This window comes from Stenella coeruleoalba, assembly GCF_951394435.1.
Source record: "Stenella coeruleoalba genome assembly, chromosome: Y".
Taxonomy (NCBI): Eukaryota; Metazoa; Chordata; class Mammalia; order Artiodactyla; family Delphinidae; genus Stenella; species Stenella coeruleoalba.
In genome coordinates this window covers 817,410-842,724 of record NC_137168.1, presented here as the reverse complement: position 1 = coordinate 842,724, position 25,315 = coordinate 817,410, and the positions used below count along the sequence as shown (strand labels likewise).

The window sequence follows — 25,315 nt, the reverse complement described above, 5'->3', positions numbered from 1 at the left end:
GGGAGGGCGGTAGCAAACAGAGTCCCTGGGTTCTCACTGGCTGAGTCCTTGACAAGAAGAGGGCTCTCTTCTTCCTGGGCGGGGCGGAGGGGGGCGGAGGGGAAGGGTCTGCAGTGGTCTTACCCTTTTGGTCACCCAATCCTATTTAACTGAGGTTTCTGTTTGTTAATTTTTTTACACAGGAGACAGGAAGTGAGGAAATAATGTTGGAACATGGTGGCAATAAACTTTCTGGATGCAGGATTACCACAAACCTTCAATTTGTAAAATGATGCAATATGTGTGAAGTGCAATAAAACAAGGTATGCCTGCAGCGCCTCTTACCCCCAATTATTTCAGGATAATAATAGCTAGTAGGGCCCATAATAAGGATAACCTAACAAGAACAAAAACAGGAGATACTCCTGTTTTCACCTGACCCTAAACTCTTCCCTTTTCAAAGTAGTTTCCTTTAGCGTGAAATCGCCCCTAAAAAACTACAAATCCCATTAAGCAGCAGGCGCAGCACAGTAAGTACTCCTCCCGTCTCAGAATGCCGCGGAGTTCCGCCCTAAACCCAATCTGGGCTTGCAAACTATGGCGGGACAGTTTGCTAGGACCTGCAGTTCTTTCCACACTCTTTATCCTCTTCTGCGCAGAGTCACTGGGGCATTCTGTTAGCCCTTTGGCCCTGAGACCGGGCTTGGCCTCCGATGCTCCCCTCCCCCACCTCACTCAATTCTCTGGAGGCAAACATCCAGCCGTCACGTGGAGAGGGCCGGATCGTCGACTGGCTGCTGAGGCTTGGAAGGTAGTAGATAGGCCTTGCGAGCTTCCGTTCTTTGGGTCAAAGGTGCCGGTTTAAGTGCTTCCGTCACTTCTTGGCGACGCAGGTAGGATAAAGAGCGCCGGGAAGAGGCGGCGGAGTGGGGGCTAAGGAGACGATTGAGGCCGGACGCAGCGGTCGACTGAGCAGCCAGAAGCAGGTCAGTCCTGGTTTCCACGGGGTGGCGAGGGTGGAGTGTGAGGGAGAGTATTACCTTTTACAGGTTTGCCTGTGCACTCTCTTCAGTTACTTTAGGTACGGGACAAACATTCTGCTTTCTTCAGACGGTGGCGATACTAGGGCGTTTGTGTGGCGAGGAGGTGGAATCGGAATAAATGGGGTGGAGGGGACCGCTGTGGGTTGGGGAGGGATGTGTGCGGCTTGGGTATTAGAAGAGGCGGGGAACGCAGTCCTGTCTGTGGGTGAAAGGGTGCGAGGCGGGGGTGCGCCATGTGTTGCAACGATGTACTGCGGGTGCTCCGGGGTCCTGTGAGCTTGATGTTCTCTCTCCCAGTTTCTGACGTCCTCGTGCTCCCTCCGTTCGGCGCCACCTTCGGTCGACTAGGGACAGGGATTTGCTCTTCTCAGCTTTCGGCGACTGCATGCGTCGCTCTGCATGGTGCGTTGGGGTTAGCGCCGGCAAGGCTGTTGCGTACTTAGATAATGGCGCGGGGGCCGGGGATGCGCTGCGTTTCTGTTTCCCAGTCCTCCTTTACTCTCTGTTACCACGCAGATGGTGGCCGGCGGTGGCGGAACTGGTAGGGCTGCTTCTTAGCGTCACTGACAAGGCAACATTCGGGGCTTAGGATACAGAGGTGACGCCGAAGTACCTCTTTCCAACCTAATTGGGGAGCATCATCGTGCAATAACTTGTCTTTCTAACTCCTTTTAAAACAAACCAAAACAAAACTGAACACCTTTATCTTTCCTTTGGTTTGTGCTTTAGCGCCTCCCGTACTTTTGGTCTCTCAATCCGGTAGACATGCTGGAACGTTCCCCTTGTCTTACTTTACTTACATCAGGGGCATTTCATTGTTCCTCTGGTGACAGGAAAATCTAGATCTGCTTCAGACTGTAAAAATCCCACTTCTCCTGGGCTGAGTTTGTAGAATCAGGAAGTTTTCCACAATGACTGGGCTGCATACAGGTATATACGGTTTCCAGAGCCCTACCCTAGAGTTGAGAATTGCAGGGAAAGGGCTTGGTACAGTGGAAATCTTTTTTCTTTTTCCGTTCATTTAAACTTGTTGAAGCGTTCATTCCTGTTTGAACGTATGAAATAATATTTTTCTAACATGTTTCATGAACTTCAAAAATCTCAGTTTAGATTTGAGCAAAGTGTCAAGAATTAGCTTTTTTTGACCTGTTTCTGAGGTGAGGTATTTTCTTGTGCCTCTGTATGAAGGTGTCAGTACTTCACATCTTTCTTTCTTTTTTTTCTTTTCTCTCTCCTTGTATTCTGAAAGAAAGATCCAGTTCTTAAAGGATTGCGAAAAAAACTTGAGTGCATAGTACTGTAGAGATTCAAAATGATCACTTTCACTACTTTCTCCAAGGACAACTCTGATTTTTAAAAAAAAAACCAACAACAATGCAGTTTACGATATTCCAACAAAGAAGAGAAATCTTATTTTATAGACAAAAAGGAGAGGTTGTGGGAGGTTTGAATGAAAATCTGTTGCAGAAAAGTGAGAGTTCAGGATGTTGATAATTTCTCACTGGTTGAGTTGTTGAAGTAGTCGATTTCTTGGAGGAGATGCACTGTACATTTTTTTCCCTTTTGGCACCTTTTGGTAGTTGAGAATTTTTTCCTATTGATGATTCTTCTGTTGGGATCTGTAATTGATAATTTCTCCTATGTAGTTACTTTTACTATTGTTCTTTATTTCTTTGTATGGCTTTTGAGTTAATTTGTAATGTCCCTTTATTTTTGTCAGAAGGACTTCCTTTGTGGTGTTTTGTTTTGTTTTGTTTTTTTTTCAGGGCAGGTCTACTAGTAAAGGATTCCCTCAGCTTTTGTGTATTTGGGAATGTTTTAATGTCTTCTTCATTTTGAAAGATAGTCTTTGAGTTTATCATACTTAAGAGTTTACTCATTACTTAACTCATTGGATGTGTAGACTAATGGTTTTCATCAAATGAGAGAAGTTTTTTTTCATTTCTTTGAATATTCTTCCAGCCTCCTTCTCTCCTCTTCTGTGACTTCCATTATGTATATGCTAGTGTCCCACAAGTCTCAAGTTCTGTTGATTTTTATTTATTCCTTCTCCTTTCTGTTTCTCAGATTGTATTTTCAATTGACTTAGATTCTAGTTTGCTGATTATTCTTCCTGCTAAATTCAGTTGTCATACTTTTCAGCCCTGAATTTTTCTTTGGTTCATTTAAAAAATAATTTCTACCTTTTTATTGATGGCTGATTCTTAATTTCTTTTATTCCTATGACTTGCCTATAGTTAATTTCTTCTTTGCATGACTTGTGATTTTTTTTGTTGGCAACTGAATGTTTTTAGTATTATAATGTGACTGTCAAACAAAAACAAATCCTGATTTAGATAACAAGAGACCTTATTCAGAGGCACTCCTGCAATACGGAGAACACTCTGATTTCAGAAATCTGAAAATGTCTTAAAATCAGAGAATGACTTTTATTGAGACAGGTAAACAGGTTAATAGAAACTTTTTAAGGGGAAATCGAGCAAGCAAAGGAGAGTGAGCAGACAGCATAATTGGCATGGTTGATGGGAGATGATTGTCAGCTGATTCTTGGATCCTTGGGATGAGTTGTTACTAGGGGCACGCTCTGCATTTGAGTGCTTGATCATGGTGGGTAAGCCAGTATCCAGGGGTTTATGCGAAGAGAGAAGCTTGACTGAAGTCTGGTTAAGACAAGACAGTTAAGAAATGTGCAATTGTGAACCCTATACTCTGGGAATCAGACTCTCCCCACATCCCTAGGGTTTGTTGTTGTTGATTGTTATGGGTTGTAAATGTTTGCTTAGTAATTCTGTGGTAAGCTGTTCTATAAAGATTGTATTCTTTGTCCTGCGTGGTCTCTGAAGTCTTCTGTGGTAGCTTAGAGGTCAGCCAGGTAGCTTAGAGGTCAGCCAGGAATTTAAAAGAGATTTTCTTGAAATCCTGGAGCAACAAAAATAACAAAAACTAAACTCCACGTCTTTGCAAATTGATTTTGTTTAGGCCACTCCTTTAACGCTTAGGTAAGCCCAGGCTTAGCATGTACTTCCTTCTTGCACAGAGCCAGATACAAAAGTGTAGGGTCTTCTGCGGTCTTTTCTGGCATGTATGTTGCCCTGGACATGCATGTAGGCTTTGAGATTCCCTGGTATACCTGGGGCCAATCCAAAGCCCTTATCCTTCCATGTTTCTTCTTAACACCCTCCTTATTTTGGGGCTTTTCAGTCTGTCTGCCATTTGCCTTGTCATTTTGTCCTTAGCCCACGTAGCTGTGGCTGTTATTTCAACATTTCACACCAAGAAGCTGCACCAACTGTGAGAAAATTTTGAGGCTGGCAAAACAGGAGGATATTCTTGAGCTCCCTTTGGGGGTCTGCCATATAGATCAAAGCCCACTATCAGAACTTTTAAGAACAAGGTTTCTTATCCATCTGGCACCAGCAAGCCACACCAGATATGCTCGCTCCTTCCAGGGTGGGGATTAGGGGGTTGTAGGCAGGTAAAATAAAAAGTTACAATATTCCTTAAGTGAACTGCAGCAGCTTCTTTCCTAGTTAAGGATTCCTCTGGTTGTTGGTTTCAACTGTTTCCCAGAGTTTCCAAAAAGTTGATTTGGACAATTTTTGTCACCATAATCATTGCTTTCATGTAGAAGTGGGAGGTTGCTATCTCACCATTTTCTTTCTTTAATTTTTTTCTTTAAATTTAGGTATAGTCAATGTACAATATTATGTAAGTTTCAGGTGTATAACATAGTGATTCACAATTTTTCAAGGTTATACTCCATTTACAATTACAAAATATTGGCCATATTCCCTGTATTGCACAATATATTCTTTTTTTTTTTTTTTTTTTTGCGGTACGCGGGCCTCTCACTGCTGTGGCCTCTCCCGTTGCGGAGCACAGGCTCCGGACGCACAGGCTCAGCAGCCATGGCTCACGGGCCCAGCCGCTCCACTGCATGTGGGATCTTCCTGGACGTTATTTTATACGTAGGTTATTTTATACAAAGTAGTAGGTACAAACTACTTTGTATAAAATAACCTACAAGAATACATTGTGGGAAGCCCCACAATGTATTCTTGTAGGTTATTTTATACAAAGTAGTTTGTACCTCTTAATCCTCTACCCCTATGTTGTTCCTCCCCTTTTCCCTCTCCCCAGTGATAATCACTAATTTGTTCTCTAGATCTGTGAGTCTGCTTCTTTTTTTGTTTTATTCACTAGTTTTATTTTTTAGATTCCACATGTAAGTGATAATCATCCAGTACTTGTGTTTCTGTCTGACTTATTTCACAAAGAATAATGTCCTCCAAGTTCATCCATGTTGTTGAAAAAGGCAAAATTTCATTTGTTTTTGTGTCTGAGTAGTATTCCTTTGTGCGTATGTGTGGCATGGGGGGCACATCTTTATCCATTTATCTCTTGATGGACACTTGGGTTGCTTTAGTATTTTGGTAATTGTAAATAATGCTATGAAGATTGTGGTGCATGTGTATTTTTTGTTTTTTTGTTTTTTTTTTGTTTTTTTTTTTTGCGGTACGCGGGCCTCTCACTGCTGCAGCCTCTCCCATTGCGGAGCACAGGCTCCGGACGCGCTGGCTCAGCGGCCATGGCTCACGGGCCCAGCCGCTCCACGGCATGTGGGATCTTCCCGGACCGGGGCACGAACCCGTGTCCCCTGCATCGGCAGGCGGACTCTCAACCACTGCGCCACCAGGGAAGCCCACATGTGTATTTTTGAATTAGTGTTTTCGTGTTTTCGGATATATACTCAGGAGTGGAACTGCTGGGTCATATGGTAGTTCTATTTTTAGTTTGTTGAGAAACCGCCATACAATTTTCTACAGTGACCGCACCAATTTACATTTTACCAACAGTGTAAGAGGGGGTTAATTTTCTCTACACCCTCACCAACATTTGCTATTTCTGTTCTTTTTGATGATAGCCATTCTGATAGGTATGAGGTGATAATCTCATTGTGGTTTTGATTTGCATTTCCCTGGCAATTAGTGACATTGAGGATCTTTTCATGTGCCTCTTGGCCATCTGTATGTCTTTGGGAAATGTCTATTTATGTCTTCTGGCCATCTTTTAACTGGATTGTTTGTTTTTTTTATGTTGAGTTGTATGAGCTGTTTATATATTTTGGATATTAACCAAAATGTCAGTCATATAATTTGCAAAACTTTTTTTGCCATCGGGTAGGTTGTCATTTTGCCTGTATTTTTTTCTAAGAATTTTATGGTTTCCAGCCTTACATTTAGGTCTTTAATCCATTTTGAATTTATTTTTGTATATGATGTTAGAAAATGTTCTAATTTCATTCTTTCACATGTAGCTATCCGGTTTTCCCAGCACCAGTCTTTTCTCCATTTTATATTCTTGCCCCCTTTGTCACAGATTAATACGTTATCAATTTTAGTGATATTCCTCTCCAGGTATGAGCTTACCTTTATAAAGTAGTGGTATCTGGATAAATAATGCCTCTTATTTAAAAATTAAAACTTGTTTAAATGACATAGTTCCTAGAGAGTGATTTTCATTTATAATTAATACATGATTAATTGATAGGGCATATGACAGACCTTACTTCATAGTCAGTTGTTGTTTATGTAAAATAAGATTTATACTGATGTCCCAAATAAACTTTATTGCCTCCTTTTCCTTCCCTCCTTCCAATTCCTTTTTCTTTGCTGTTAATGTGATTATGAGTCACTTTCAGATAATATAATGAATGTAGTGGTATTTGACATACCTAACGTGTTAAACAAATTTAATATATTATTGAGTATCAGCTATGTTTAACTTTTTCCATTTGTGCAGTTTTCAGAAGAGAACAAGTATTAGATAAGCTTTAAGTTCCATTCACACCTAGGGATTCTATTTTTATAATTCAGTCCACTTCCTAGTTAAATTTATTTATTTTAATGAATTTCTGTAAGTTCTTTGACTTGATGGAAAAGATTCACCAAACGACCTATGCTGTCTCCCTGTGCTACTGAGCAAGTTTTATTAATATTTGTTGTTTTGGGCTTCCCTGGTGGCGCAGTTGTTGAAAGTCTGCCTGCCGCAGGGGACACGAGTTTGTGCCCCGGTCCGGGAAGATCCCACATGCTGCGGAGTGGCTAGGCCCGTGAGCCATGGCCGCTGAGCCTGTGCGTCCGGAGCTCCGCAACGGGAGAGGCCGCAACAGTGAGAGGCCCGCGTACTGCAAACAAACAAACAAATATTTGTTGTTTTGAGTGTTGATTTGAATCCCATGTAATATTTCCAAAGTATCTCCCAGATGCCCCTCACTCTCCCCAGTGTTTGCCCTTTAATCTGCCATAACTAATATTTACTTGCTAAGATGATACTTTATTTCCTGCTCCTATAGTGCAGAGCAGTTTGGTGGGGTATATAGTTCGTAGAAGTTATGCCAGTAATTTAAAAGATAATTTCTTCTTTAAGAATTGAAGTGTGGACCATGTTAATGTGACAATGTATGTGTGGTAGATAAAATAATGCCCCCCCCCCAAATATGCTCATGTCCTAATCTCTGAAACCTGTGAATATGTTTATCCTATCTGATTAAGTATGATCTTGCGATGAAGAGACTGTCCTGGATTATCTTGGTGGATTCAGTGTAATCACAAAGTTTCTTATAATAGAAAAACAGAAGGGTCAGAATCAGAAGAGATGTAATGATGGAAACAGAGATTAGAGACAGAGATCTGAAGATGTTATGCTTCAGACCCTGAAGATGGAGAAGGGGATGATAAGCTAATGCAGGCAGGTGGTCTCTAAACTTGGAAAAGGCATGGGAATAATTCTTCAACCTCCAGAGGTAACACAGCCCTGCTGATCCATTTTGGACTTGTGACCTCTAGAACTGTAAGATAATAAATGTGAATTTTTAATCCATTTTTAGGTTTGTGATAATTTGTTATAACAGTAGTAGGAAACTTCACAAATTATTATGAAAGTCCTGTTGTGGGCCAGCAATTTATAGCCTTATCTAAACTTAAACTCTGTAAGATATTATCATTAAAACGAATAATGTCAGTTGGTTTATCTTGACAGACATTTTCTGAAAAATGTCTGGCAGATACCCAAATTTGAATATGTAATCATAGCAGCAAGAAACTCTGAAGGGTCAGAGATTTTAATTTACTTGCAAATTCATAATTTTCCCATAACTTATGGATACTGGGAGAAATCTGGAGACAAAGGATACTTTTTTACAGTAGTATTTACTAGTGTCCACTTTTGCACCTGATTCCCGAGCTTTTGTTCCTACAGGGTTATATGAAGAGAACTAGATATTTGCATTACAAAAAAGAACTCCTAAGTTTAGGGATATTAAATCTTTTATAATGGGCAGTGTGGTAGGCAGAATAGTGGCTGCTCAAAGCTGTTTGTGTCTTAAACAGGGACCTGTGAATTATCTTATTGGTTAAAAGGATTTGCATAGATTAGGACTTTGTGGCATTACCCTGGATTATCATGGTATACACAATGAAATCTTAAGTATACTTAGAAAAGAAAGAGGAAGATAAACGTCAGATCCAGAGAGATGGCATTTTGCATGACTTGCCTTGCCTTTTACTAGCTTTGAATATGGAGGAAAGGATCATGATCCACGGAATACAGTCAGCCCCTAGAAGTCAGCAAAGGCAAAGCTCTTTTCTCTCAGGGAGCCTCCAGAAGGAATGTAAGGTAAATAAATGAGTGGTATTTTATTACAACAGCAATTGGAAACATATTGGCAATAAGCAAACCTGCCCATTGCAGATGAGGTAGACATCATTTCTATTTTTTTTCTAAGGCTCTTTGCTGTATGAGCATCCTTGAAAAGATAGTTTGAAACAAAGACAGTCACTACCTCTGTTCACAAGAGAAGCAGAAACACTGTCATGGCTTCTATTGAGTTTTTCCTTGAGTATGCAAGTTCATTGGCCACACTGTTAAATTTGGTCAAAATAGGCTAGGACCAGATCTGTTCAGTTTATCTTATAGAATACTAGGAACAGGACTCCAAGCCTAAGGAAGAGCCCAAAACTTAGGATTGACTTCAGAGTCCCAGACCTAAACAAATGAACAAGTTCCATACATAATCAGAGTCTACCATCTGGCTTCCTTAAGGCTATGTGTTGACCTTCCCACTTAGCCTGATTCACCGATTCAGTTGCAGCAGGATATATTCATGAATGGCCCATAAGAAAAAAGTCTAGGGCAATTTTGCCATAACTGATAACTGTGGCCAGACAGTTCGAGACGCACTTGAATGCAGTCCACTGATCGTTTCAGCTGAAGTTGTGGAGAGATTTCATACTACCTTTCATTAATGAATGGCTCCCGTTGAGAGGATAACTACCTGCAGTGTGACCCTAAGCCAGAGGTCAGTTGCCCCTCTGGTGAGTTTCTCCAAGGAACCAAAAGTGGCCTCATTTTGGAGAGCACTTTGCAGTTGTCCAAAGGCTGCATGACTACTGACTATGTTTTCTGAAACAGTTGATGATCTGTTATGCCCTCCCCTTAATGTGGGAAACAGTGTTTTCTAGAGAGATGCAAGTTAATTCCTGGCTTCCATGTGAGAAAGGGCATACTTGGTACCTCTGGCAAGAAAGGGTTGATTCTGATTGATTATGTAAGTCCTCAAATGGGACTTAACATTAGTATTTCCAAGTGGGCACAGATTTAAAGTGCTTTACATCATGTCTCCCTAGCCAGTTACTAACCTTAGCGTTTCCAGGTGAAAAACTGAATCACATCCTTCTTTTTAAAAGGCCTGCCGAAGGCCACACAGTCCTACCGTCTGGCTCTGATACCAGCTGGATGGCATTTGTCTACCCCTGGAATGACTTACCGATGGCTAGAGAAATGACGGTGTGGGAGACATTCAGTGATGACACTTAAGTGTTTTGCATAGGAAATGCAGTAGCTGGAACATTCCTGCTATTTCTATTTGAATGGCAGTCAAATTGTCACCTGAGCTCTCTGGCTGGAAGGCAGATTCAACACCCTTAAATTCAAGAGGCTTGCAGCAATTTGGGAGAGCCACACTAGGACACCTATTTTTATGATGAAGACTCCAGAGACAGTTTTTAAACATGTGGGAAGATTAATGTTGTTAGGTTTGTTAACAAAGGCTGTATTTCCAGTAGCTATAATTTCAACTTTTGTCCAATCAGTCATCACCTACTCATGACAGTCCTTTGGCTCACAAAGGCCAGGTACTAGAGGAGTGAGGGGATTTTTGTAAGCCTTGCAGAGATCCATTATGCCCCATTTCTTTGACCTGCAAAGGTCACCATAGGGAGGCTCCATAGGCAGTGTATTTAGGAAGGGGTAATTATCCACTGGGTACACTGATCTAGAACCATTTCAGTCTCACAAGAGAATCCAGGTAGTAGAAACCAAGTTTGAATCCTCTAGGTGCCAGTTTGGACTAGAGCATGCCACTTGGGCTGACATGGTTATGGTATTGGCAGAAAGAAAAAAACAGTAGCCTAAGAATGGCTAAGTTTCTTTGAATCTCCTTGACATTCAATGCTGAGTTTTTAAAATGGGTTTGTATAACCCAGCACCCAATTTGTCCTGATCCTTAGCAAGGAAGAGACTGAGAGGGGGTTGTCCCTCTCTGGGACCAGCTCATTCAGTGACCCAACTTGCCTTTCCACAGTTTGTAGAAAAGGTGAAGGTGAGGGGGTTAATATCAGGATTCTTTTCTGAGTCAGTTTTTCAAAAGCAGACCTAATGCTCAATAATTCCGGATGCCTATGGATGACAGGGAGTGTGGATGGGAATGGTGGAGGTACATTGACTACTTTTACTTTTGTGGTAGAATGTGTACCATTTTCAGACTGCATATTATCCAGAAAGCTGACCACATGGCAGATCAGTTCAAAGGCTACAATGATGTGGCCAGAGTCAGCTGATTGGTGTGGACCATCAATCCCATGACCTGAAATGGTGGTCAACTATGGGGCATCCAGGATGAATAGACCTGAATAGGTTTAAAGGTTGGATGCACTCAGACTTCCAGAATGAGGAGAATCAATGCTCTGTGTGTCATGGCCTTCCCAATCTGGAGACAACTGGGTCACCTTTCAGCATGCGTCACAAGGTAGCCACTGCAAAAAAAAAAAAGACTCTTTTACTTGGTGCCCTTTCTGTGAGGGTAGACACACAGCCATAATCAGTGCAAAGAGTGTAGTGCAGATAGCAATCATACCCATCTTGATCGTACCCAATGATCAAGGCAGTGCAGGCTTGATCAGTAGCTTGACTTCACTCAGCATACGTGTCTGTGTGAATAAACCATATGATTCCCGTAGTAGCCATGATTTATTTCTCCAGTTTGTGGTACTTTTATCCACCAGTCTGTGTGTTCCCAGTGAATTTAAGGTTCCTGCCTCATCGTGGAAGAAATCTGGAGATGAGACAGCGAGGTTAAGAAGTAAAGTGAGGATTTATTTAAGCAAGAATATGCTCTCAGAGGGAGAGCAGGCAGATAGGTGGGGAGCTGCTGCCCTGGGTTCCATTGGCAAGCCAGTTATGAGGGGCATACAAATGAAAGGTTGGCATACTTATTGGGGAAGCAGGAGTTTGGAGGTCATATTTCCCTACAGAACCAGATGGAACAGTGAGTGACTTGGATACCTGTTTCCAAAGAGCCATAAATGTTTGAGTCCTTCTAGTCTCCACAGCGCCCCAGCATACTAAAATGGGTTCCATTTGGGGGTGGGGAGAATTTGGTCACAATCCTAGCCACCTTTCTGCGTAAGGTGGCTAAAGTCAGGGTACACACAGAGTACCCAGGGAGAAATCAGTGGATGTGAAGACAGATTAGTTTCACATCAGTAAGCAAGACATGTTTTCTCTTTTACTTTTCATCAGCTTAGAATACTTAGTCAGGGTGTTTACAACTTTACCTTAGCCTTTAATTCTGCTGGAAGGCCAGACTGAAGGCCAGGCAGAGATAATAAGATTAGTCTAATGTGGGAGCTTTCATATGCCTATGTCATCTCCTTTCTCAGTCTCTCTCTACTCAGATATTTATGTTTATTGCTTTTTCCAAGTTTTTGCCCCATACCCCAGGCTGCTGAAGTCAGTACTTTCATACTTGTATCTAAAGCTATCCTGGAAGCTGCCCTAGTCCTGAAACAGCTCTTCCAAGGACGAAACAAAGGCAAACTCCTGTACAGATTTCTTAGGGAGCTACCCGAAAGAATGAATGAGACCCAGTCCTTTGAAAATAATGTTTGTATTGTTCCCTTTGGCACCAGTAGCCTTCACTGAGAGTGTGGGCTGCTCTCCTTATGGTCTTTGTTGACCTAGGGTATGCATGATGGTAGACAAGAAGTTTAAAATCCTATCGTGCTCTCCTAATTTTTTTTTATTCACTAAGCTGTAAATTTGGGCTGTAAATTTGAATTATCTTTTGCAAGCTTTTAGCAGATTCTAGAGTTTTGCAGAGGTTGATTCTGATAGATGCTGCTAGCATATTATTTGTCAGAGGGACATAAACTTGGATTTTTTCCCTGTTCCACTATTACAGTAGTCTCTTCCCCTCCCTTTTCCTCCTTTGATTCTAAGAAGCACTGCTGTTTTATGAACCAGTATGAAAGGGAAAAAATTAAACTAATAGTGACATGCCTGTTGATTGTACCACGTACAAAAAGTGAAAACTACATTTAAGCATGAGCAAAGTGGGGAATTCTCTGGTGGTCCAGTGGTTAGTACTCCACGCTTCTGCTGCAGGGGGCCCCGGTTTGATCCCTAGTCAGGGAACTAAGATCCCACAAGCTGTGTGGCCAGGACAAAAGGAAAGGAAAACAGGTTGATTTCACTGTTAAAAAAATGAGCAGAATGGGGTGAACACTGAGCTTTTATATACTGCATTGTTTTCCTCCCTTGATTACATTTGATTTAATTCCTTTCTCCATATTTTTTTCTGCTCTTTTTCTGTAGCTTGTGATTGGCACAGTTGAAGAATCTAGAATTTACAGACTAGGAGTAAACGCAGATATGTTGCATAACTCTCAATCAAATGATATTCCTCAACGTCGTGACTCAAATTACAGTAGCCCAACTAACAAGCATTCACTGGAAGAGGATGAAAGCAGTAACTTTATAACACACAGCAGGGATTTGCTGAGTCCAGTGTACTGCACACAAGAGTCAAGAGAGGAACCTTCAGGGCCAGAAGCTGGAGCAGATCCCTCTGATGGTCAGCAAGATTCAGAATGCCGCAGAAACAAAGGAAATATCTTAGGTAATAATCTCTGCTTAGGGTTTGGACATTTGCACATGCTGCTTGTTTAACTTATATTTTCTGCAGCACAGGTAATTATTGAGCATGACCATTTTTGAGGTAGATGTTTAGCTAATACACATCTAGTTTCTTTGGTCAGGTCAGTATGCCTGTCTCCTGCAATTATGTGCAGGAGGCGCAAGTAGCAGAGTGGAAAGCTTAGTTATGGGTACCTTGCTTCTTTCTCTCTCATTAAGACTTGTTTTCCAGAAAGAGTTTGTGGCCAGTTTGGCAGAAGTAGTATTTGATTTGCTTTGTTGTTTGATCATTTAAAGTAGTCTGACTAATAATTACTATGAAAACTGTTATAATTGCCTAGCTTTTTAAAGAATATTCACTAAAATTTGGAAATGATATTTTTTTGCAGTTTAGAAAGTAGCTTAATAAGATTGCTTCTAGGATATGTTTTATCCCTCTGCTTAGTTAGTTTGACAGTTCAGACTAAGAATGTGATATGTTAAATTTTATGAATGAAACCTGAAACCCTATTTCACCTTATTGGTTACCCCTCAATTTTTCATTCCTATTGTACCTAATATTTACCTTGTTTGGTTTCAGTGATTTGTGCATAGGATTGTAACTTGAAATTCTCTTTCTTAATCTACTTTCTGCTACATTCTAAAGACTTTAAAATTTATATGAATATGAGAAGTGTTTATAATTCCTTCCGTACAAGACTAATACCTTCAGAGTCATTAACCCCACCGCTATGCATAAAATGTAGCTTCAGGTTAAAATCATTTAAATAGCTTAAAATGGTTAGAGTTTAAAATCTTCACATACTGAAGTGCACATTACTGTTATGTCTAAATATTCAATCATTATATTTCCTCTTTTTTATTTCATCTTGACCTGAAGGTAAAAAATTTTCAGTACTAAAATTTTATGTGGATAGGAAAGTATTCTTTTTGAAAGTGGCCTGTTCCTCCTCTCTCCCACCCTTATAGCAGCATGTAAAGTATATCAAATATAAGTTTGATATCAAATCAAAGTTTTCTTCAGCTTTTTAGATGAAATAGTCTACATACAAGAGTGAACATTTTAGGAAATAAAAAGTTTTCTACCACCAAGGTAAGCAATAGAACGTTATTTCTTACTTTAAAGCCCATTTGCCTTCACCTGTCTTGATCACCTGCTTCTCCCTGCCAAATCTATTAAATTACTCATTTAAAACTCTTTAGGGCTTCCCTGGTGGCGCAGTGGTTGAGAATCCGCCTGCCGATGCAGGGGACACGGGTTCGTGCCCCGGTCCGGGAAGATCCTACATGCCGCGGAGCGGCTGGGCCCGTGAGCCATGGCCGCTGAGCCTGTGCGTCCGGAGCCTGTGCTCCGCAACGGGAGAGGCCACAACAGTGAAAGGCCCGCGTACCACAAAAAAAAAAAAACTCCCAAAAAACCAAAACTCTTTAAAGTGTTGTTCTCACTGTTCAAATGCTAAATAGCTAACGGGTAGCAGTGTTGGTAAGTGAAGAAATTTGGATGATGGTGAGGCTAATAAACTGATTTGAAAATAGCTTCTTTAATTTAGTAGGTGAATCTCTATGTTTAATTATAGCCTTAAATTGTAAACATTAGTTTTATGTTGAATTTAAGTCATCCTTCTGCTACCTTTTTTCTTTTATAAATCATTAGGAAAAGAAGTAGTATTATTGATGCAAGCCTTAAACACTCTTTCAACTCCAGAGGAGAAGCTGGCAGCACTGTGTAAGAAATATGCTGATCTCGTGAGTATTAAGGGAGTGAGACCTGTATATAGTAGGGCAAAATATGTGTAACTTCTTAATAAACTTTAAAAATATAATTTTGATATAGTTTCACACGTAAAATTATATTTTATTACAAAATTGAAGGGAAGAATTAAATTTCTTGGCACTGTTGTTGATAGTATGGCTTAGTTTTATGATACGCTATATAGTATATTACAGTGCTTTCTGAGATGTATCCTGAGAGTCAGTCAGCCTTAGTGTTTCCAGATCAGCATTTTAGATGCCTCCCAGTTGGGAGGGAGTGGTTTCTGTATTCAAGTTCAGGAATTCTATACATGAAAGGAATGTTAGAAATAAAAGTGTTAACCATTTTGATTGAAATTTTGAGTTACCTGGAAAACAGTACTGTTTCTCAGGAAGTATTTACTGAGCATCTACTATATGCTAGGCATTGTTCCTTTTTCCATCTTCCAAAGAAATTGACTCATGGAAGAGTTTGTTCTAACCTATGTTATTTCAAGTAGCACTCTTCTAGGATTATGGAAGCATTGTCAACATGGAAACCTTGCTAGCTTTTTAAAAGCAAAGAATGGAAAAGGCATAGAATCTTTTGAAGAACAGATGTGGGAAATTTTTAGAATAGTTGGTTCTAATTTAAATGCCAAAATTCTTGATTTTGTGAAGAACTTGTGTGAATTATCACTGATAAACTTTGTGCATTTTCATCTATTATTAAAAAACTATCCTGTATCATAAATTTTACTATATTTTGTCAGTAACGGTTCTAAGAACAAAGCTGGAACAACTTTAGTTACTGTTTCTTCAAGTGGTACATGCATGTCTCATTTAGGAGCCTGGCATCTTCTGATATTTTGAGAAGTAGGAACCCCCCGAGTATCAATGAAAATGACCTAGAGCCATCTGAATGCAAAGATGGCAGCAGTCAGTGTTGATGCATTGCTGGCCTCAGAAAAGAATGCTTGCATTGGATATCAAAGTCTCTAATAGTATAGTCACATGATGGAAATCAAGTAAGAATTGGCAGAAAAAGAAAAAAGGGGAGAAAAGAAAAAGGAGAAGAGTGAAATTTGGGTAGGAAAAGCAGCAGAATAGGTTAGTTTGACTTACTGAAGTGACAGCAGCAGCCAGCCATGAAAGGATTAGGGAAGAAAGAGAAATTAACTAGCATAGTGGGCTAACTCAGTCCTTCTCAGACTCATACATATCACCTAGAGATCTTGTCAAATTGCAGATTCTGAGTCAGTAGATATAAAAGACACTTTACAGTAGATTTTAAGTGGAGATGGGGAAGATGGTTAAGATAGACTTGCATTTTAACAAGTTTCCAGTTGATGGCCAGAGCTGCTGGTCCAGGGACTAGACTTTGAGAAACAGGAATCAAGTTATTTATTTATTTAGATATGTTTTTGAAGGAGGAGGATATGGCAAGTAAGAGTTACTGCATTTGTTTGCAAAAGTGATACATTGGAGAGTTGACTGAGGAGTAGCCTCTTTTTGATGTGGTTTTATCCTTGTGGAGATCAGTAGTTCTGGTGAATAATACAAAATAGGTGTATTTTGGTTTAAAAAATATGTTCAAAAACTGTTTCTTGAAAAACTCATTTTCTAAACAGTTGGATCACCTTGGGAGTATAACATCACTGTCAAATCAAGGTGGGTTGGAGAAGTTGAGTCACAGACCTCACCCTCAGGGTAGCAACCCACAATTAAAAGAGAACAAAAAAACCTGGAGCAAAGGGTCTGAACCCCACATCAGGCACCCCAACATTTTTAAGTCCTGCACCTGAAAGAAGCCCCCAAAACATCTGGCTTTGAAAAACAACAGGGGAATCGCACCCGTGTGACCCCGAGGGCTGTAGTTGACTGAGAAATGCTTCTTAAAGGGAAGCTGCACAGACTTACTCTCCCCGGGGCCCAGTGCAGATGCAGCTGTTTGAAAAGCATGCAGACTTTATGTGAAAGAGATTGATTTGCTAATCTCAGAGCATGGGCCTGAGAAGAAGGGGCTGGTTGAGATACTCTCCAAGGATGGAGGTGCAGGCACCATTTCTGTACTCTCACTCTAAAGCCAATGGGTGCCTTATTTTTCCCTCTAGACATTTTTCTTCTAGGGAGGGTGCCATTTCTGCACTTTCACTAAATCTTGTTAAATGTTGCTAAAGCCAGTGGGAGACGTTTTCATGCTCCCTCTGCTCCACTCCAGTACCTCCTGGAGAGGAGCTTTTATACATGTTTGGTTCTCTGATTTTGCAGCTGCAGCTCAGGGGATGCCCTGTGATCACCTGGCCCTGCAGGCCAGCAGTCTTGGGTTCCTGGGTACCTCAGGACTATAACAATTGGAGAGACAGTTCTTGGCAACCTGCCACTTGCAAGGCACTGCACAGACAACAGACTTAAACCCAGCCTTAGTCTTTCTGAGAAAGAGGACTGTTTGCTTGTCCAGGAGCTTTAGCTTGAGGGGAAGGCTTCTAGTGTGGCACACTTCTAAAGGCCTGTGGAGTTGCTGTCAGGGAACAGAGGCTGGAGGACAGGATCTTTGCACTCTCCCTCTGCTTTGCTTCAGGTTGCTGCTATCTTCCATAACGCACCTTATCTGGTGCCCCAGTTGTTGTGTCTGCTGCCAGGGGACACCTCTACATTGCTTGGTTCTGGGGGCCAGTGATGGTCAGTGGGTACCAGAAGACCGTATCCAGTGGAGGAAAGTTCTTAAACAGCTACCATCCCAGAGCACAGCAGGAGGCAATGGAACAGGGAGCTAGGGCTTTCTGTGAAAGAGGCTGATGAGCTTATTTTCATGGCTATGGACTGAGGGGCAGGCTTCTAAATTAAACACACATCAAAGGGCTAACTGTAAGCCTTCCAGAGACCTAGGAAAGCAGGTGTTATCTTTGAGCTCCCCCTCTTATGCTCCAGAGTGCTAGACTCTCTTGGAGCGGAGCTCTTAACACGTGTCTGGTGCCTTGCTTTCGTGGCTGCTGACCATGGAATCCCCCCCGCCCCCAATGAATGCCTGGCCTGTTGACGAGGGAGGTTTGTGTACCTGGGTTTCATACGAGTCAGAGACACAGCTGGCTACCACACCCAGGGCACTGCACAGATAGCACACTGAAAACACCCCCTCCTTCTGTGGAAGACGCCTGTTTGCTTGTCCAGGAACGTTGGTGTGAGGGTCAGTCTTTGGGTTTTGCACACATCCAGAGGCCTATGGACTCGCTCTCTAGGAAAACAGGCTGAAGGATGAGATCTTTGTACTCTCCCATTGCCTCACTACAGCTTACCATAATCTACAAGAAGGTGCTGATCCATTCTTATGGAGGCCTGAATTTTACAGCTGTCACCAAAGGGGCACCCGCAGATGGCCTGGTCTGGTGGCCAGCAGAGCTTAGCTTGCAGTTGTACAGGACTGTACATATTTGCATTCTTTAAAAACTGCTGCCTTTCAGGGTCAGGCTTCCAATCAGCCTGAACCTAGGTTGTGCTGAAGTCTCCCCTGACCTCTTTGGGACACTGACAGGTCCTGGAACACACTCAACAACTGGGAGACATTAAAAATAAAATAAGCTGCTTGCACAAGCAATCACCAACGTTTGAGAGACAAGCAAGAGCTGCAAGGTTGAAGGATAAGATTCATCTCCTAAGTGAGGCCACTCCTCCAAGACTGGGAGAGGTGGCTATTTCATGGAGTGTATAAAAGCAAACACAGAAAGTCAAGCAAGATGAGGAAGAGGGGAAATATGCTGTACGTGGAACAACAAAATAAAACCTTGGAGAAAAACATAATGAAGTGGAGATAGGTAATTTTCTTGGTAAAGGGTTCAAAGTAATAATCATAAAGATGCCCACTGAGCTAGGAGAAGAATGCATGAACACAGTGAGAACTTCAACAAAGATAGAAAATATAAGAAAGTAAAAAATCAAAGTCACAGAACTAGAAAATTGAAAAACACTGAAAAATACGCTAGTGGGTTCAACAGCAGACTAGATGAAGTAGAAGAAAGGATCAGTGAACTTAAAGCAAGGGCGGTGGAATTCACCCAAGCAGAGCGGCAAAAGGAGAAAAAAATTTAAAAAGTGAAGGCAGCTTTAGGAATGTGTGAGACAACATCAGGTGCACTGATATGCATATTATAGGGGACCCAGAAGGAGAAAAGAGAGAGAAACAGGCAGAACACTTATTTGAAAAAGAGTGATTGAAAAGTTCCTTAAAATGGGGAAGGAAGCACATCCAGTTCCAAGTTCCAAATAAGATGTACTCAGAGGAACCCACAGCAAGACACAGTATAATTAAAATGTCAAAAGTTAAAGACAGAGACTTCGGGCAGCAAGAGAAAAAGCAACCTGTTACATATAAGGCAATACTCAGAAGATTATCATTAGATGTTTCAGCACAAACTTTGCCGCCCAGAAAGAAGTTGCACAATATTATCAAAATGCTGAAAGAAAAAAAGAATACGCAGTAAAGTTACCATTCAAAAGTAAAGGAGAGAGAATTTTCCATACAAGCAATTCTAGAGGAGGTCATTACCACTAAACCAGTCTTATAAGGAATGTAAACGGGATTTCCTTAAGCTGAAAAGAAAGGGCACTAATTAACAGGAACATATATGAAAATATGTCACTGATAAAGGTAATTATGTAGGAAAGACAGTGGATTAATCTTGTAAAGCTAGTATGAAGGTTAAAAGACAAACGTAGTAAAAATACTACTTTGGTATTAGTGGATAATAATTGGTATTAGGGGATACACAAGATAAAAGATATAAAACATGACATCAAAAACTTGAAAAGTGTGTGTGGGAAGATAAAAATTTAGAGCTTTAGAATGCTTTCAGACGTAAGTTGTTATCAACTTAAAATGGAATGGTATAATTTGTTACCTCATGTAAACCTCATGGTAACTACAAAGCAACACCCTGTGGTAGATAACACAAAAAATAATGACAAAGGAATCTAATAATACCATTTGCAAAGTGCAAAGGAAGAGAGCAAGAGACAAGAAAGGAATGCTGGAATGAGAAAACAATTAAAAAAAAATTGAAATGGCAATAAGTACAAATGGACTAAATTCTCCATTCAGAAGTAGTAGAGTGACTGAATGGCTAAAATAAATAACATTTATACGCCGCCTACAAGAGACTCACTTCAGGTATCAGGATAGGCACAAACTAAGAGTGAAAGGGGGGACAAAGATATTCCATAGAAATGGAAACCAGAAGAAAGCTGTGGCAGGTATATATATATATCAGACAAAATAGAGTTTATGAACAAAGACTGTAATAAGAGACAAAGGGATTACATAATGATAAAGGGGTCAGTACAGTAAGAGGATATAACGTGTAAACATTTATGCACCCAGCATAGAACCATCTAAATATATGAAGCAAATATTAACAGTCCTAATGGGAGAAATGGACATCAATACAATAATAGTAGGGGCTTCTAATACTCCACTTACATCAACCATATAGATCATCCGGACAGAAAATCAGTAAGAAAATGTCAGCCTTAAAGAACATGTGAGATCACATAGATTTATCAGATATATACAGACCATTCCATCAAAAAAAAAGAAAAAGGAATCCAGCAGAATCACACATTTTTCTGAAGTGCACATGGAACATTCTGGAGAAGAAATGTTTTAGGCCACAAAACAATTCTTAATAAATAAAGGAAGATTTCAGTGTATTGAGCATCAGGTATAAAACTAGAGATCAATTTTGAAACAAAACTAGAAAGTTTACAAATGTGTGAGATCAAACAACATGTAGTGAACTGACCATGGGTCAATGAGGAAATCAAAAGAGAAATTTAAAGAAAAACAACCTCGAGAAAATGAGAATACAACATAACAGATTTATGGGATGCAGGAAAAGCAGTTGTAAGAGGTAGGTTCCTGGTGATAAAATGCCTAACTCCATAAACAGTCTAACTGTTACACACCAAGAAAATAGAAAAAGAAGAATAAATGAAGCCCCACGTTACTATAAGGAAAGAAAGAACAAAGATCGGGATGGAAATAAATGTAACAAAGACTCAAAAGACAATAGAAGAGGTGAATGAAATTAAGAGGCTTTTTTTCTTTTAAAAGATAAATTGATGAACGTTTAGCTAGACTCGTCAAGAAAAGGACAGGGCTTAAATAAATAAAATCAGAAATAAAAGAGACAGACACCACAGAAATAAAAAAGATTGTAAGAGTGTACTGTCAACTGAAAACAAAAATGCACAACCTAAAAGTTGAGAATTACGTTTTATTTGGCAGACTTTCTGAGTACTGTAGCCTGGGAGACACCCTCTCAGATAGCTCTGGGGGACTGCTCCAGAGAGGTAAAGGAGGAGCCAGAATATATAGGAGTTTTTGCAACAAAAACCAGGTAGTTGGAACATCAGAAGCTTTCTGTTATTTAAAGAAAACCAGACATCTCAAGTGAATGAATTTAGCACGTTTCTCTCTATGGGGAGGTGCAGGAGTCTGGGCTGACGGAAATCATTCCTTTGATACACACCTTAGCTATGTAGGGTCACTATCCTGTTGTCTCCTATCTTGAGTCCCCTCAGGGTTCACAGTTGGGGGCAATTGGAGTGTTTGATGGCTTGATGGCTGCAGCATCCTTTGTTTAGTGCAATGGCTGGTGGCATTCTTAGTCCACACTAGTATAAACAGTTATATAGTAGCAAATTGTAGAGGAGATGGATAAATTCCTAGAAACATACCAGCAAGCGGGACTGGATCATGAGGAAATAGAAAACTGAACATACCAATAACTAGTAGAAAGATTGAATAATCAAAGATATCCCAGGAAACAAAAGTCCAGGATCAAACAGTTTCATTGGTCAGTTCTACCAAACAATCAAAGAAGATTTAATAATTAATACCTCTTTTTCAAACTCTTCAAAAAAGTTGAAAAGGATGGAACACTTCTTAACTACTTGTATGATGCCAGCATTACCTTGTTACCAAACCTGACAGGGATACCACAAGAAAAAGAAAATTACACTCCAGTATCCATGATGAATATAGATAAAAAATCTTTAACAAACTATTAGCAAACTGAATCTAACAATACATTAAAAGAATAATACACTATGGTCAAGTGGGATTTATTCCAGGGGTGCATGGGTGATTCAGCCTCTCATATCAATCAGTGATACACTTCATTAATACTATGAAGGATAAAAATCATAACATCCCCTCAGTAGATGGAGACAAATCATGTGACAAAATTCAACATCTATTTATGATGAAAACTCTCAACAAAGTGAGTGTAGAGAAAATGTACCTCATAAAAAAAAGTCAATGTATGAAAATTTTGCAACTAACATACTGAAAGATGATGTATTGAAAGCTTTTCCTCTAAAACAGGAACAAGACAGGGATGCTCATTCTCATCACTTTTAGTCAACACAGTATTGCAAGTCATAGCCAGAGCTATTGGGCAAGAAAGAGAAGTAAAAACTGTCACTATTTGCAAGTGGCATTATATGATACTGTACAGAATCCCCTAAAGACCCTACCAAAAAAACTCAGAACTAATGGACAAATTCAGTAAGGTTCCTAGATACAAAACCAATTTACAAAAATGAGCTGCATTTCTCCTCAGCAAGAGCTATTAAGAAAACAGTTCCACTTAAAATTGTATCAAAAAGAATAAAATAGGGCTTCCCTGGTGGCGCAGTGGTTACAGTCCACCTGCCGATGCAGGGGACACGGGTTCGTGCCCCGGTCCGGGAGGATCCCATGTGCCGCGGAGCAGCTGGGCCCGTGAGCCATGGCCGCTGAGCCTGTGCGTCCGGGGCCTGTGCTCCGCAACGGGAGAGGCCACAACAGTGAGAGGCCCGCGTACTGCAAAAAGAAAAAAAAAAAAAAGAATAAAATACCTAGGAATAAAATTAATCTAGGAAGTGAAAAACCTGTACGCTGAAAACTGTAAGATATTGATGAAGGAAACTGAAGAAGACACAGCTAAATGGAAAGAAATAAATTTCATGCTCATGGATTGGAAGAATTAATATACTAAAATGTCTGTACTGCCCACAGCAGTCTACAGATTCATTAAAATTGGTATGAAAATACCAATGGCATTTTTTTTACAGAAATAGAACAAACAACCTTAGTTTTTTTTTGATGTAATCACAGAAGACCCTGAATAATCAAAGCAAACTTATAAAGGAAAAACAAGCTGGAGGCATCTTGCTCCCTGATTTCAAACTGTACTACAAAGCTATAGTAATCAGTGTGTTATTGTCATAAAAACAGACACATAGATCAGTGAAACTGAACAGAGAGCCCCCAAAAAACTCATGCATACATGGCTAAATTATTTTATAAGAAAAGAGCCAAGAATATACAATGGGAAAAGGACAGTCTCTTGCATGAATTGTCTTGAGAAACCTGGACAACCACATGTAAAAGAAAAAAAGGGGACTTATGTCTTAGACCATATACAAAAATTAACCCAGAATGGATTAAAGAATCCATTGAATGTAAGACCTGAAACCATAAAAGTTCTAAAAGAAAATATGAGTGGTAAGCTCCTTAACATTGGTCTTCCCAGTAATTTTTTGGATTTGATGCCACAGCAAAGGTGGCAAGAACAAAAATAAATAAGTAGGACTATGTCCAACTAAACAGCTTTTGCATAGCAAAGGAAATCATGAAAAAATTGTAAATGTGATTTACTGAGTGGGAGAAAATATTTGTAAATCATATATTTGTTAAGGAGTTAATATGCAGGATATGTAAAGGTAGATAAAAAATATATAAATACATATACATAAAACTCAATAGTCAAGACCAAGCAATTCAGTTAAAAATTGGGTAGAAGATTTGAATAGACCTTTTTTTTGTTTTTTTTTTTACTCAAAAAAGACATGGCCAACAGGTACATGAAAAGTTGCTTAACATCACAAATTATTAGGAAGTGCAAATCAAAACTATAATGAGCTATCATCTGACATCCTTAGTATGCCTATCAAGAAGATACAAGATAAGTGTTGATAAGGATATGGGAAAAGGAGAATCCATGTGCACTGTTGGTGGGAATGTAAATACATTATGGAGCTGTATCCAGAAATTAAAAATAGACTTGCCATATAATCCACCAGTTTCTCCTCTGGGTTTTTTTCCAAAGAAAATGAAAACTCTAATTTGAAGTTAAGTATTCTTTGCAGCATCATTTGTAATAGCCAAGGTTTGGGACAACCAAAGTGTCCATCAGTGGATGTATGGATAAAAAAGATGTGGGAAATGTATACATGTATATCTGGGAAATATATATACAATATATATACATACGAACAATGAAATATTCAGTCTTGATCACTAAAAAATAAATCTTGTCATTTGCATAGACAGCATGGATGAACATTGAGGGCTTTATGCTAAGTGAAATACGACAGACAAATATATAATCTCACTGATATGTGGAATTAAACACACACAAGCTCATAGGTTCAGAGAACAAATTAGTGGTTGCCACAGGTGGATGGGAAGTGAACAAATGTGTGAAGGGGGTCAAAAGGTAGAAACTTCCAGCTATAAAATAAGTCATGGGGATGTAAGGTACTCCTTGATGGCTACAGTTAATAATACTGTATTGCATATTTGGAAGTTGCTAAGAGACTAGATCTTAAAAATCCTCCTCAAAAGAAAAAAAAAAAGTTTTGTAACAACATATGGTGATAAATGTTAAATATACTCATGTGTTGATCCTTTTGCAGTGTATACAACTATCAAATCATTATTTTGTACACCTGAAGCTAATAGAATATTATGTCAGTTATACCTGAATTTTAAAAATCAAAAATATAAGAAAAATAAACTAAATTGTTTGCGATAATAATATACATAAGTACTTTTCAATTTTGAACCAAGGAATTCTTTAAGAAACCAAACACACTTATAAGGGAAAATAATGGCAAAGTGTGGCTTTATTCAAATTAACCCTGTCTCATTAAAGACACCTTAGAGAAATTTTCAGCAGATACCCAACAAAGGATTAGAATCATGAATATATGAATAGCATGTACAGAGTGGTAAGGACAGGCAAATAACCCAGTAGAAAAAGGACAGGAGACATGAGGCATTTTATTGAAGAAGAGAAAAAGTTTTGGTTTGTACATTTTTTAAGTGGGAGAGATAACAGAAAAAGTATGGATAGAATATATAGAAATTCCTCAGTAATGCTTATTAAATGGAAAATATCTTTGCACTTCGTTGACTTTAATATTTTCTTATGTATTGATTAATTGTGTTTCTGTGCATATTGATTATCTAGTTTCCTTTGCCC

The 25,315-nt window shown here is 39.7% G+C and overlaps 1 protein-coding gene across 4 annotated transcripts in view; it reads left to right on the top strand.

Annotated features, from left to right (window-relative positions):
• The first annotated feature begins 129 nt into the window (after nucleotides 1-129).
• Nucleotides 130-25,315, top strand: part of LOC307181042 (gamma-taxilin-like) — a 61,603-nt gene continuing 36,417 nt past the window's right edge. The window contains exons 1-4 of one of the 4 annotated variants that reach the window (XM_079911811.1): nucleotides 351-790; nucleotides 873-965; nucleotides 12,957-13,260; nucleotides 14,932-15,023. In XM_079911811.1, coding sequence (XP_079767937.1) covers nucleotides 13,014-13,260; nucleotides 14,932-15,023 — 339 coding nt within the window. In that variant the 5' untranslated portion in view covers nucleotides 351-790; nucleotides 873-965; nucleotides 12,957-13,013. Of the gene's footprint in view, nucleotides 303-350; nucleotides 966-12,956; nucleotides 14,371-14,480; nucleotides 14,761-14,931; nucleotides 15,024-25,315 lie in introns of those variants that run through there. The other 3 variants (XM_079911812.1, XM_079911810.1, XM_079911813.1) reach the window with 3 other exon arrangements.